We start from the raw sequence: 13,402 nt of genomic DNA, 5'->3' as shown, positions 1-13,402 counted from the left end.
TTTGACACAGAGAGATTGCAAGTAGGCAACGCAGCAGGCAGAGAGAGCAGGGGAAGCAGACTCCCAGCTGAGCAGAGAGCCCAATGCAGGGCTCCATCCCAGGAGCCTGAGACCATGACCCAAGTGGAAGGTAGAGGCTTAACCCAGTGAGCCACCCAGGAGTCCCTCAACTCTCTTTGAAGACTAGTCAAGTGCAGTAGTGAGAAGCAGAGGGAAAACAGCAGAATAAGGAGTGATTCAACTATTTGAGAAATGCTTGTTTCTCATACACACAAACATACATATACATATATATACACACAACTTCATTTTTAAACAAGTTACAAATAAATATGATGGTCTTTTGTGCTCTATTATCTTTTTAGGGCAGGTCAAGGGTCAACCCACTTGATGCCTCTGCCCAGCGGCTGACATTCTCCTGCTCAAATTAGGAGCTAGGATCAATGCGTGCATTAAAAGCAAGGGAAGAAAGACGGGTTTTCTGGCTTCTTCCCTGGAGAATATGAATGATCCCAAAGACCTGAAGAAGGAAAGAGCTTTTAGTGAGCACACAGAGCAAGAAGATGCCTGATCTACTGCCTGCCAAGGTACCCCGCTCAACGGCTGGACTGTGCAGGCAAGACCTATAAGGCACATAAGCATGGCAAGACTGGATACTTTGCAGCAAAACGGTGACCCTCCTTAAAGTTATAAACTTTTCTCAAAAGGGAAGTGTAAGGGGCGCCTGCGTGGCTCAGTCGACCAGCCGACTCTTGATTTTAGCTCAGGTGGTGATCTCAGGGTCCAGAGATCAAGCCCCAAATGGGGCTCCACCCTCAGGGTGGAGTCTGCTTCTCCCTCTTCTTCTGCTCCCCCTCCACAGCTCTGTCTCTATCTTCTCTCTCTCTCAAACAAATAAATAAAAGCTTTAAAAAAAAAACAACAACAAAAAAGGAGGGGGGTGTGCCTGGGTGGCTCAGTGGGTTCAAGCCTCTGCCTTCAGCTCAGGTCATGATCTCAGGGTCCTGGGATCGAGTCCCGCATCGGGCTCTCTGCTTAGCCAGAAGCCTGCTTCCTCCTCTCTCTTTGCCTGCCTCTCCTCTCTGCCTACTTGTGATGCGTATCTCTCAAATAAATAAAATCTTAAAAAAAAAAAAAAAAAAGGTAAGTGTAAGTTGATATTTCATTGTAAATTTTTAAATTTTTGACACACTAATCCTGAAGGAAATTAAATGAATTATTTTAGAAATTTAATCCCTGTCACATCACGAGTTTCACAAACCGAGCAACAAGACATGTGGTTTTTTTGTTTGTTTGTTTGTTTTTACTTCTACAGTAGGCTTAGAGCCTTGATTTAGGAAACAGTAAACTCACTAAATGTCTTTTGAATTTCAAATTTGTACAAAGTCACAAAAAAATTTTTTTTAAAGATTTTATTTGACAGAGAGAGAGAGAAAGAGAGAGCGTGCAAGAGTGTGCACACAACCAGGGGGAGCAGCAGGCAGAGGGAGAGGGAGAAGCAGGCCCCCAACTGAGTAAGGAGCCTAATGTGGTGCTTGATGCCAGGACCCTGAGCCAAAGGCAGACGCTTAACCAACTGGGCCACTCAGGTGCCCCTTAAGTCACAAAAATTCTGTTTATAACAGACAACCCCAGTATCACACTGGGCTGTATATTCTAAAAGGAAGCTGAGAAAACTGGACAAAATGTTACCAACCAAAAAGTGCTAAAAATGGTGATTATATTTAATAGATTAGCCCATAATCATCTACATCAGCAAAACAGCAGCTGCATTACATTTTTAGAATTTCTGGGCCCAAGGGAAAACCATTTTCTTTTTCAAAAGATTTTATTTATTCATGTGAGAGAGAGAGAGAGAGAGAGAGGCAGAGGCAGAGAGAGAAGCAGGCTCCCTGGAGCCCAATGCGGGACTTGATCCCAGGAGCCTAGAATCATGACCTGAGCCAAAGGCAGACCATGAAAACCATTTTCAAACCTTAACCAGCTCAAGTTGTACGAGATTCTTGTTAGTCTAATTGCTCTGTATTTATGTCTGTATTTTTGTCTTTTTTGGAAACTACTCTACCTACAGTTAGTTACTAAAGGATAGGTATTTTGAATTCGTTTGATATGACATTTATGCCATATTGGAACACTCTGATATGGAATGTTTTGGTTGCTGATTCAAACCATACTCTGTAATTGGGCAAAGGCAGAATTAAAAATATAACCAAAAGATACATGTGTGAACTTTCTCTGCTCAATCCCTATACCTTGATTCAGGACAAAGGGATAAATGGATAAAATAACAGAGACATTTTACAATTTTAAAATCTTACCTAGAATATCAAATACCTAAAAACTTCTCTGAAAAGATTCTGTTGTGCTTTATTGTAACTATATCACACTACTTCTTTGGGGGCCCTCAAATGAACACTTCAGTAGTCTCTGGACATATCTAAAAGTATAAGAAAGAGCAGGACAGGGTCCATGTTATGTGTGGAGGTTAGCAAAATAATTAAGAAGTCAGTGTAAAGTAAGATTCAAGACATTCTTCACACTCCCATCTGAATGGTTTACTGGTGCGTCCGTCCATAAGCCAGGATGTGTTTAGCATCATATGTCAGTCTTTGTGCTAACTGGTTTAAGACTCGCTGTAAAGAACTACACAACTGTGATACAATCACACAACTGAAGTTGTGGTTACACTCTCTCACGCCTAGTTTATACGGACCATTGGTCACTGCTGGAAATGGGCCACAGTCAGAGTCTGCCATCAGAAGGCAGAATAACTACATCAGGAGACAGAGCAGAAAGGAAGCTGGATTTTGGCATGCCTGGTGTCAAAACAACGGTCTAACTCAGAAAACAGTTCACATGTTCTCAAGCCAAAGTAACAGTTTGCCAAATCCTGTAACTTCTGTTCTTTAAACAACAACGATTTCTTTATTTTCATACAACAAAGCTGATAAAACAGAACGACTGCACTGGTAAGAATCAATCCATAAAATCAATTCTAAAATCAAACAACCATGACATGGCCAATGGGGAGAGCTTTAAACATCGCCCCATGCTCATGGCAGGCCTTGGACAACAGCAGAAGAATTGTGTAGGATATGCATAGTTTCAGTTCAGACTCGCACAGCCTTTACTAGCCATGCTCAACATTGGAATTCTGTATAAACATACATCCATATAAGAAAAAAGTCCCACATATTCATGGTTAAAAACAAAAATGAAAGTCCTTCTTCAGAATTTTTTTTTTAATATTTTATTTATTTATTTGACAGACGGAGATCACAAGTAGGCAGAGAGGCAGGCAGAGAGAGAGGAGGAAGCAGGCTCCCCGCCGAGCAGAGAGCCCGACGCGGGGCTCGATCCCAGGATCCTGAGATCATGACCCGAGCGGAAGGCAGAGGCTCAACCCACTGAACCACCTAGGCGCCCCCCTTCTTCAGAAGTTAACAGGGATCCAGGCATCCTGTAGCTCACTGCGATTTTAGTCAAGGAGTCAAAGATCTACATCTCTCTACAGAGAGAAGAAAGTAACTGTCTGGTTAAAAAGTCATCTGGGCACAGAGAAGAAGCAGTGGATCTGATTAAAGACTCAGCATCTACTTTAGGGGTGAGAACGTTCTAACACTTACTGCCCTAACTGAAGGTAAAAAATATGACTAGTTTGGCATTCAAGCCTCTAATAATTTCCCACATTTTTTCAATGAATCTGTATGATAAAAAAGAAAATCCAGATACTATACAAATTTGGGGCCTTGTCTTGAGTGGTTTGACATTGAGACTATTTGGCTAAAGATAAAAAACAAAACAAACAACAACAACAAAAAACCACTTTCAAAAGCAAAACATTTAAATGAAGCTCATGGAAGCAATGAGGCCTAGGCTGGGATACGAGAAGTCGGTCTCAGCAGGGAAGACACAGACAGGTGGTGACTCCAAAGAAATTAGAGAATTCTTCAAACTATTTCCGAAGAGTGAGTCGAATCCTGCAGGAAGGGACAGTTAGAAGACCATGTGCACACATACAAACATAAGCCAGAAAGCAGGGAGTAGTAGATCCTGGTCTTAAGAGCCTTTTAAAAAGTCTGACTCTATACCTCAGAGAAATGTATTTCCTAAAGATCAAGAAGAAGCTGGTAGAACAGTTCAACAATTTAGAAGAATTTCCGAAAGGAAAAAGAGTCATGAAACAACATTTACATTAGAAGCTTCTAATTGTCTTCTACTGAGAAACTCTATTAAATAACACTAAACTAGAAGAAATCTGATAGATTTGAGAATGTAAAAGAAAGAAACTTTACCAGAGAATAGACTACTATTAAATACCTACAAGCTATATAGCACAGCTGCCATCGCATACTCAAGTTATTAACAGTTCTTAATCATGAGGAAAAAGACAACGTTAAAACAAGTACACATACAGGAATCAGAAGAGAGAATCCTGGAATGTAAATATTTAAAAAAATGCACGGAATAATCCACATAATCTCACACAATAAGGTTTTAGCTTCATGTCAACTCAGAGTTAAGTAGTCTATGGGAGAGGGAAATGATGGTCTTGTTTTGAGGATGGAAGAGGAAAGCAGAATCTTTGCTTAGGCCGTGATGGAAGTTAGTGACCAAACATTTGACTAATGAGATCTCGAGGGAACAGAAACCATACGATGCATCTTCAGAAAGTAAATATCAGGAAAAAAGAAACCATTTTGATGCCAGACATGGGACTGTGACGAGACCAGACAATGTTCAAGTTAGGTGGCCAGGGGACAACAAAAATGGCGGGAATTTACTTAATAGATTTCTACTCCAGAACTTCGCTTGCGCATTGTGGCTTTACCTCACCCCTCTGCATTTAATTTATACTCTACTCTTCCCGATAGAAGAGAAGGAAATCCATGCTTGCCTGAGAAACTTCTTCCATAAAGGATATATTTAACTACTCTACCAATCCCAACCTCTTTCTTCTCTTTTTTCTCTCCCCCTAAAGGATGGTCTTAGGCCCTAGTCAATCCCACTTTTCCCACTCAGCTTCTCCACTTGGCCCCTCTGGTCACCTGCTGGCCTGTTCCTGAAGGTTCCCCACATGCCTCACACCGTGCTACAGAGGCTTGGCTCCCTGCGCCCTGGGTCCTTATCCCTCCCCGCTTCACCCTTCGTTCAACTTGTTAACGCACACAAAATAATGTCCACTTCCCTACTTGTTACTCTACAATTATAACACAGCTTAAGATGTGTCTCCTATAGGAAAGCTCCCTCATTTAACTCAATCCTTTCCACTACCACACGTACAACCTGCCAGGAAAACAAGCTCTGAACAATGACAGGAATTGGAATTCTAGTATCTTGCTCAAAATTTCCATCATATTTAACTTACCGTGAAAGAATACTTACCATTATTATCTGAATTTTGATTATAAAAATTGAGAAGTAAACAACATGCTTCCATTTCTTTTGGGAAAAACAGATTTTCTTGCAAACAAGTGAAATTTCGTACCTGTTTTCTTTCCCATTCTGAATTACTGAATGTCTATCAGCTGTGGTTCTTTCACTGCAAACGTAAGTATTTCGCCGTGTCATTCCACCAGATGCTGTATTACTCTATTAAAAAAAAGGGGTGGGGGTTGCCTTTTTACCATTTAGTAATAAGGAGGTACAATGAGGAAAAACAAGCTCATTTAAATACACAAGAATAATTTAGTCTTTGAATAAACCGACAGTAAGCTATCAGTGGTACTGGCTAAAAGATCACAAAAGAGGGTGGAGGCAACAGCCTCTGCTGTCTCCTGGCAGAAAGAGTGAAACTTGGCTATGGTAGAGCAACTCTTAAAAAGCCAGCTATGGGGCGCCTGGATGGCTCAGTAGGTTAAGCATTTGCCTTCAGCTCAGGTCATCAGGGTCCTGGGATCGAGTCCCATATCCGTCTCTCTGCTCAGCAGGAAGCCTGCTTCCTCCTCTCTGTCTGTCTCTCTCTGCCTGCCTCTCTGCCTACTTGCGATCTCTCTCTGTCAAATAGATAAATAAAATCTTAAAAAAAAAAAAAAAAAAGCCAGGGGCGCCTGGGTAGCTCAGTGGGTTAAGCCTCTCTGCCTTCGGCTCAGGTCATGACCTCAGGGTCCTGGGATCAAGCCCCGCAGCAGACTTTCTGCTCAGCAGGGAGCCTGCTTCCCCCCCTCTCTCTGCCTACTTGTGATCTTTCTTTCTGTCAAATAAAGAAATAAAATCTTTAAAAAAATAAATAAAAAATAAAAATAAAAAGAGAAGAAAAAAAAAAGCCGGCTACAATAATCCATAAATTAGTTCATATATTACTTTAAACAGAGTGGGAAGATAGAGATCCACTGTTTTTAAAAGCTAATAATTTTAAAATAAAAATTAAAAAAGGATTAGAAACATAAGGTAAACATACAAATAAAATAAATATCAAGCATGAGAATAATAAGAGTGAAAAACAAAAGACTAAACATAAGTATTAAAAATATAAAATTATTAGTAAAGACACAGGGGTAAGTCTGTACAACCTTGCATTACACAGATTCAGAGATATGACACCAAAGGATGAATAACAAAAGGAAAAAAAAAATTGAACCCCGTGTCAGGTTCTTTCAGGTCATGACTTGAGCCGAAGGAGGATGATTAACAACTGAACACTAGGACCCAGGCGCCCCCCGCAAATTTCTTTTCTTTTTCTTTTTTTTTTTTTAAAGATTTTATTCATTTGACAGTGAGAGCAGGAACACAAACAGGGGGAGTAGGAGAGGTAGAAACAGGTTTCCCGAAGAGCAGAGAGCCTGATGCAGGGGTTGATCCCAGGACCCTGGGACCACGACCTGAGCCAAAGGCAAATGCCCAACGACTGAACCATCCAGGCGCCCCCACACCTATTTTTGAAAAGCTAATGCTTTCAAAATTAAGCAAGGAAGAGGCACTTGGGTGGTTTAGTTAAGCATCTGCCTTTGGCTTGGGTCATGGTCCCAGGGTCCTGCAAGCAAACCCCATTTCAGGTTCCTTGCTCAGTAGGAGTCTGCTTCTCCCTCTCTCTCCTGCTCCCCTTGCTTATACTCTGTCTCTCTCTCTCTCTAATAAATAAAATCTTAAAAAAAAAATTAAGCAAGGAAAGAAATGCTTTCAAAATTAACAAGCAAGGAGTTAACAACTACAGAATTTTATTAGATTAAGAAGAATTTTTTTTTTCAAAGATTTTAGTTATTTATTTGACAGACAGAGATCACAAGTAGGCAGAGAGGCAGGCAGAGAGAGAGGAGGAAGCAGGCTCCCTGCTAAGCAGAGAGCCCGATGTGGGGCTCAATCCCAGGACCCTGGGATCATGACCTGAGCCGAAGGCAGAGGCTTTAACTCACTGAGCCACCCAGGTGCCCCAGATTAAGAAGAATTTTTTTTTTTTAAGATTTTATTTATTTATTTGACAGAGATCACAAGTAGGCAGAGAGGCAGACAGCGAGGCAGGCAGAGAGAGAGAGAGAGGAGGAAGCAGGCTCCCCGCTGAGCAGAGCCCGATGCGGGGCTCGATCCCAGGACCCCGAGATCATGACCTGAGCCGAAGGCAGAGGTTTAAGCCACTGAGCCACCCAGGTGCCCCTAAGAAGAATTTTTATACAAAGAGAAACACAGCCACCTTTAATACAGCACAAGGAGACCACGTACAGGGAAATTCCAGTCTAAATGGGAGAAAATTTTAGTAACATGACTTTTTTTCTTTTATAAATAATCAGATACGGATGACTGATAATACTGGGGGGTGTATCTTCAAAAGGGAGGTATGCAGTTGAGTAGAGCAATAGGGACAGAAAGTCATGAGGGCAGAGGACAGGGTCTTAGCTTGCTCTCACAACTCTCAACAAAAGCTGGAGACTGAACTGAACTTGTAGGACTGTGACATGACAACCCAACTTTATGGCATTAGGAAGGCAAAATCAAAAACCTTGCAAATAGGGTTTACTCTGATAAAACACAAGGTCAGAGGATGACAGAGACAAACCCCCTGGGGCCTCTCTATGAGCTCCTATCCCCAGAACAGCACAAACAAGAGCGTCCGGAAAAGAGCAGCTGAGCTTCTCCGTGGGCCCCCACATTTTGGGTTTTCTGAGGTAGAGAGAGGGCTGTGCCATTGTTAACTTTGAAGGAAAAATATGTGGTTATAGAATATTCCTAATACTGTATATCCTCTGGAAATTCTTTCTAATATTACTTCAAGAGTGTTAAGAATTATAATCATTATATTAGTCAGATAGAACATGTTTCAATTCACAGAAAAGTTCCTGAAACTGAATAGACTGAATTTAATTTAATAAATACTACCAACTTAAAAAAAAAATAAAAATAAAAATAAATAAATAAATAAATACTACCAACTTAAGGGGGAGATTTGTTAAGAATAGGGATTAAGAGATGGATACAGATCAGCAGTATAATTTTAGGAAATTACCTAACTTTTCTTCATTTTCTCACCTTAAAATTTTAGCTATTACATGGAGAAACACTTGCACAGTCCCTGGTACGCAGTAAGGACTCAGTCAAATGCTTTTTGCATCTGAAGATGCACACCACATCGCTGGCCCTCAACCAATCAGACCTCCCAGTGTCCTCTGCACACTCTGTTAGGCTTCTGTCTGCAGCCGTCTGCCTGCTCTGTCGTCATTTGGTTTTATTTATTTCCTGGCAGGTATGAGGTATTTCTATTTCTCAGCACCTGATATGACCTAAAGCTCAGCAGATGTTTGTGGAATAACCAGACACAGTCCTTGGCAAGAAAGATCTGAACACTCATCTAGTGGGATGGGGCTCAGCAAGAAACACCTTCAACCCAGGTACTGAGGGTGATCTCTACAGGCTGAGATTGGGCATGGTGGCCTGATGAGGACAGCACTGTAGGTGGATGAGAAGAGAGGAACAGAATGTCCAGACCGCCATAACCCTACAATCCTAGGAATGCTCTCTAGCTTAACAATACTTACACTAGGGACAGTAGAGCTTTTCTTGCGTTCAGGAATATCGGCCTTATTGGGATTACTTGCGTTCCCAAGCATGGGACTGGCTGGAGCAATTCCCTTTCCTCCCACGGCACTTCCGCTTGACTTCCGGGAAGGAATTCCGTCTTCTTTGAGGTCACTATCTGCAGTGCTGGTCTGACTCCTTTTTGGATATGCCACAACTGAAGGAATAGCCGGTCCAGCTAAAATGAAGAGTTTACTTTTTAAAAGTCAGAATACAGTTTTACAATTTATTCTGTGAAAATAAACATATTTTATAAGAGGACCTAAGACTGCTATCATCTAAAAAAATACGAGAGTCAAATCCTGTAAGAGGATGTTTCCCGTTCACATATAATGTCGACCCCTCAAAAACAAACCAGTTCCCCCTCACCCCAGGACTTTACGAATAATTCCCTTTAAACTGGGTGATTCAGAACAATCTGTAGGCATTTTGCTAAATGTCCTGTTGTTCAGAGGCACTGAAAACCTCTCCTTAAAAACTAACCTGAACATGAACAAAGAAAGACTCAGATCAATGCTAGGTTTATAAATTTTTTTAATTTATTTGATAGACAGAGATCACAAGTAGTCAGAGAGGCAGGCAGAGAGAGAGGAAGGAAAGCAGGCTCCCTGCTGAGCAGAGAGCCCGATGCAGGGCTCGATCCCAGGACCCTGGGATCATGACCTGAGCCGAAGGCAGAGGCTTTAACCCACTGAGCCACCCAGGCGCCCCAACGCTAGGTTTATAAATGTCATGTGCACAATCATAGGTTACAGGCAACATAAGTATGTACATGTGCTCGTGCGTAAGCGAGCACGTGCGTGTGCGCGCGCACACACACACGTCTCTGGATCCCCACACGTGGGGCTGCCTAGAAGGCAGAAGAATTGTTAAGTTTGGTAACCATATCTCTTAGGGTCCAAAGCCTCAAAAAAGATTCATTTCTGAATCTTAAATATTTTAAGATTGAGGATGTTTAGTCACATCAACAGAGTGTGTGGCTGAGAACGACCCAAGTCAAAAATTTAAACCAATGGGGCGCCTGGGTGGCTCAGTGGGTTAAAGCCTTTGCCTTCAGCTCAGGTCATGATCTCAGGGTCCTGGGATCGAGCCCTGCATCAGGGGTGGAGGCGGGTGGTCTCTGCTCAGCAGGGAGCCTGCTTCCTCCTCTCTCTGCCTGCCTCTCTGCCCACTTGTGATCTCTGTCAAATAAATAAACAATAAGTAAGTAAGTAAGTAAGTAAATAAATAAATAAATATCCTTAAGGAAAAAAAACTTTAAATCAAGCATGGCAAACTGGGGTACTATATGTTTTCCATGGAAGGCCACATATAGCCACATAAATTTAGCTTAAGCAAAACTGAAAACCATTTTCCCAGTTCAAGTGCTCAACTGCCACATGTGGCCAGTGACTACTCTATGGGACAGAACAGATCTAGAACATTTTCACCACTGCAGCAAGTGCTGGACAATGATCAGGCAAGTAAATCCAATGCAGAGATGGGGAAGAGAGTGAAACAGAGGACCAGAGACGGAAGCAGGGGTACCAGAGGAGTGAGTGTACCAAGGAGATCAGAGCCTTGAGATGTTCATGCCATCATTGGTAGGACTGGTAGGAAAGAAATGCCCTGAAAAGAAATCAAGTCAGTTTCCCATCCCAGGAGGCCTAAACCAAAGGCTGCTTCCCAATGTCAGGAGGTCTCTTGTGTAAGGGGAGACTGCAAGGAACACACTGGAATGGTCTCAGACTTACCATGGTCACTGTACCGCCTCTGCTTCTGGCTGGAAGAAACACTTCTCTGCACCTTGTGGTGAGGAGACTGGCCAGTACTGTTGTTGAGGTCACTGCTTGGCCTAACCTTAGCAAGTGAAAGATTGCTGCTAGAACTGGAGTCACTAGCATCCAGCTAAGAGGAAATGAGAAGAACAGAGCAAAAACCACAACACGGACCCAAGTGGTATGTTAGGAAACTAAACTTCTCGTAACACACAAACCTCTCACAAACAGTTCATTCTACAGATGAAGAATCACATCACATTATAGATGAAGAATTCTGTACAAAAGTACACAATTTGTACAAAAATGACAACCTTCAATTTGGGGAAAAATATTTTTCTGACTGATGAAAAAGCTCACAAAAGGATAGGTGTTTATGAGATTCTTTCTAGGCGTTTTCATATAATTTAAAATGCTCTCTGTTCACTCATCTCATACTTTCTTTACATCATTTCTAAACTACTAATGACTATAGGTTAACTTAGAACATTCAAGTTTGGTATAATACCCACCGTTAAGGTTCTACCTCAAAGTTAAAACAGTAGTTTGTAATGGTCAGAGCAGTTAGGTCTGTCATTTGCAGGTAAATTTAAAAATGATACATCAAATATTATACATAGTAACGAAATAAAGTCTAAGAAAAGAGCTTATTAAACTCATTTACCTAAAAGTCATGTTAGCTCTTTCTGATTACTCTTACCTCCGAAGATTTTCTCCCCAATAGCAAATACGTAGCTGTGATCTCATCATATTTCATCTTACTAAGAGATTCTTGAATTTCTTCTTGTGAATATCCCATTCCCACCATAATATCTAAAAGAAGGACATAATATAGTATATGTGTTTTGTTTGGATACAAAATCACTGTGTTACAGGATAAAATTTCCTTTATTTGACCCAAAATGTTGTAGATTTTCTAACCTAAACGGGCGGTTAGCTTATTTCTGAGTTACTAAGTGATATTTTACACTATAGTAAGTTCCTAAATATGACAACACATAAGGTGAATCATGTAACTTATGTTTAACTTCCTATTATTCCCATTTTAGCATATCCACAGGCGTCAATACAGAAATATGTTACTTGCACACACACAGCATGCAGGTACAGAGTAATTACCTATTCTTTTCTGGTCTGAGATGTCTAGCTCTGGTTCAACAAATGGTTTAAGTTCATCTTCTTCGTGGCCTGCATTGATCCATCTGTCCTTCATGATTTGCTGAAAGGTGAACTTTTCATTAGCAGTGTAGAACAAAACATACTAATATCCATAATATTAAGAAAAATTTATTTTCAACATTTCAAGGATTATATCTCAAAGGGTAACTTTCAGAAAAACCTTTAATGTCTCAATTTCTGCTTAAAAAGACCCAGAACAGTATTCAGTATGTCCTACAATCCAAGCAAAGTTCTAAAAATACTATAAAGATTCTCCAAAATCGTTACTTATTTTGCACTTATGCAATTACCTCTAGAGTGCCTCGTTTTATTGGGTTTAGCACCAGGAAGCGTTTGAGAAGGTTTTCACAGTCTGTGGACATGTAGAAAGGGATTCTGTATTTCCCTCTTAATACTCTTTCTCTCAGTTCCTTTGCGGGGGGACAGGGAGAAAAGAAAACTAGTGAGTCAATTTTTAGGTTAAAAAAGAACCCACTTAGACCCCATCATACCGACAGATTATTAAAATATTAATCCTAATCATTTAATAAAATGTTTAGCATTCTGAAGAAGTGGATAACAACTGGTTCTTATACCTTTAGGTTCTGTCCATCAAAGGGGAGTGACCCGCTGACTAGAGTGTAGAGAATCACGCCAAGGCTCCACACGTCCACTTCTGGCCCATCGTATTTCTTGCCCTGGAAGAGCTCTGGGGCTGCATATGGAGGACTGCCACAAAACGTATCCAGTTTACTGCCAACAGTAAATTCATTGCTAAAACCAAAGTCAGCTATTTTAATGTTCATATCAGCATCTAACAATAGATTTTCGGCCTAGAGGGAAAACATCAAGACAAAAATGAAATTTAACCAAAATAGAATTAGAACTGTGATAGAATTAGGCATTTCATAAAAGCTTTTTGTAATGATATAAAGTTAATATATCCTAATGAAAAAAATGAGAAAACATTCTTTCTAGAGGAAAAGCAAAAAAAAAAAAGGAGATAAATTAGAATTTCTAATTTTATTTTAAAGTAATCACTATACCCAATGTGGGGCTGGAACTCACAACCCTAGGATCAAGAGTCAGATGCTCTACTGAGCCAGCCAGGCACCCCAAGATTTCTGATATAAGAGTAACGGATATAAGGTACAGGTGAACTCTGGCAATATTTTAAACAACAAATGCCCAATGATCAAAAAAAATCATTTATATAGCTTTCTTAACTAGTAAGTGGCTTTAAAAAAATGAATACTTGCTTTAAATGGCCAACCACGTTTTATTAAAAAAATTGCTAAAGAGCTGTGCAGTGGCTATCACCGGGGAGGGGAAAGCCCCAGACCTCATTCAAGATACAGATCATAGTCATTTTCATTTATTTCACCAAATATCCACAACGTGCCAATGACACATCTGGCATTATATATTTGTGTCTGAATATGTAATGATGAACAAGACAGACAGGGTCTGGCCCTCAAGGA

The 13,402-nt window shown here is 40.8% G+C and overlaps 1 protein-coding gene across 11 annotated transcripts in view; it reads right to left on the bottom strand.

Moving 5' to 3' along the window:
* MARK3 (microtubule affinity regulating kinase 3) overlaps positions 1-13,402 on the bottom strand; it is a 119,969-nt gene that overhangs the window by 12,295 nt on the left and 94,272 nt on the right. For 8 of the 11 annotated variants that reach the window (XM_059374060.1, XM_059374062.1, XM_059374061.1 and 5 more), the window contains exons 8-14: positions 12,518-12,754; positions 12,233-12,352; positions 11,883-11,982; positions 11,464-11,576; positions 10,740-10,893; positions 8,967-9,184; positions 5,489-5,592 (exon numbers count right to left, since the gene is read on the bottom strand). In XM_059374060.1, the coding sequence (XP_059230043.1) occupies positions 5,489-5,592; positions 8,967-9,184; positions 10,740-10,893; positions 11,464-11,576; positions 11,883-11,982; positions 12,233-12,352; positions 12,518-12,754 (1,046 nt within the window). The remainder of the gene's footprint in view (positions 1-5,488; positions 5,593-8,966; positions 9,185-10,739; positions 10,894-11,463; positions 11,577-11,882; positions 11,983-12,232; positions 12,353-12,517; positions 12,755-13,402) is intronic. The other 3 variants (XM_059374064.1, XM_059374069.1, XM_059374071.1) reach the window with 1 other exon arrangement.

This window comes from Mustela nigripes, chromosome 13 (assembly GCF_022355385.1).
Source record: "Mustela nigripes isolate SB6536 chromosome 13, MUSNIG.SB6536, whole genome shotgun sequence".
Classification (NCBI taxonomy): domain Eukaryota; kingdom Metazoa; phylum Chordata; class Mammalia; order Carnivora; family Mustelidae; genus Mustela; species Mustela nigripes.
The sequence above is the reverse complement of the archived record's forward strand: the minus strand, read 5'-3'. Positions and strand labels throughout refer to the sequence as shown.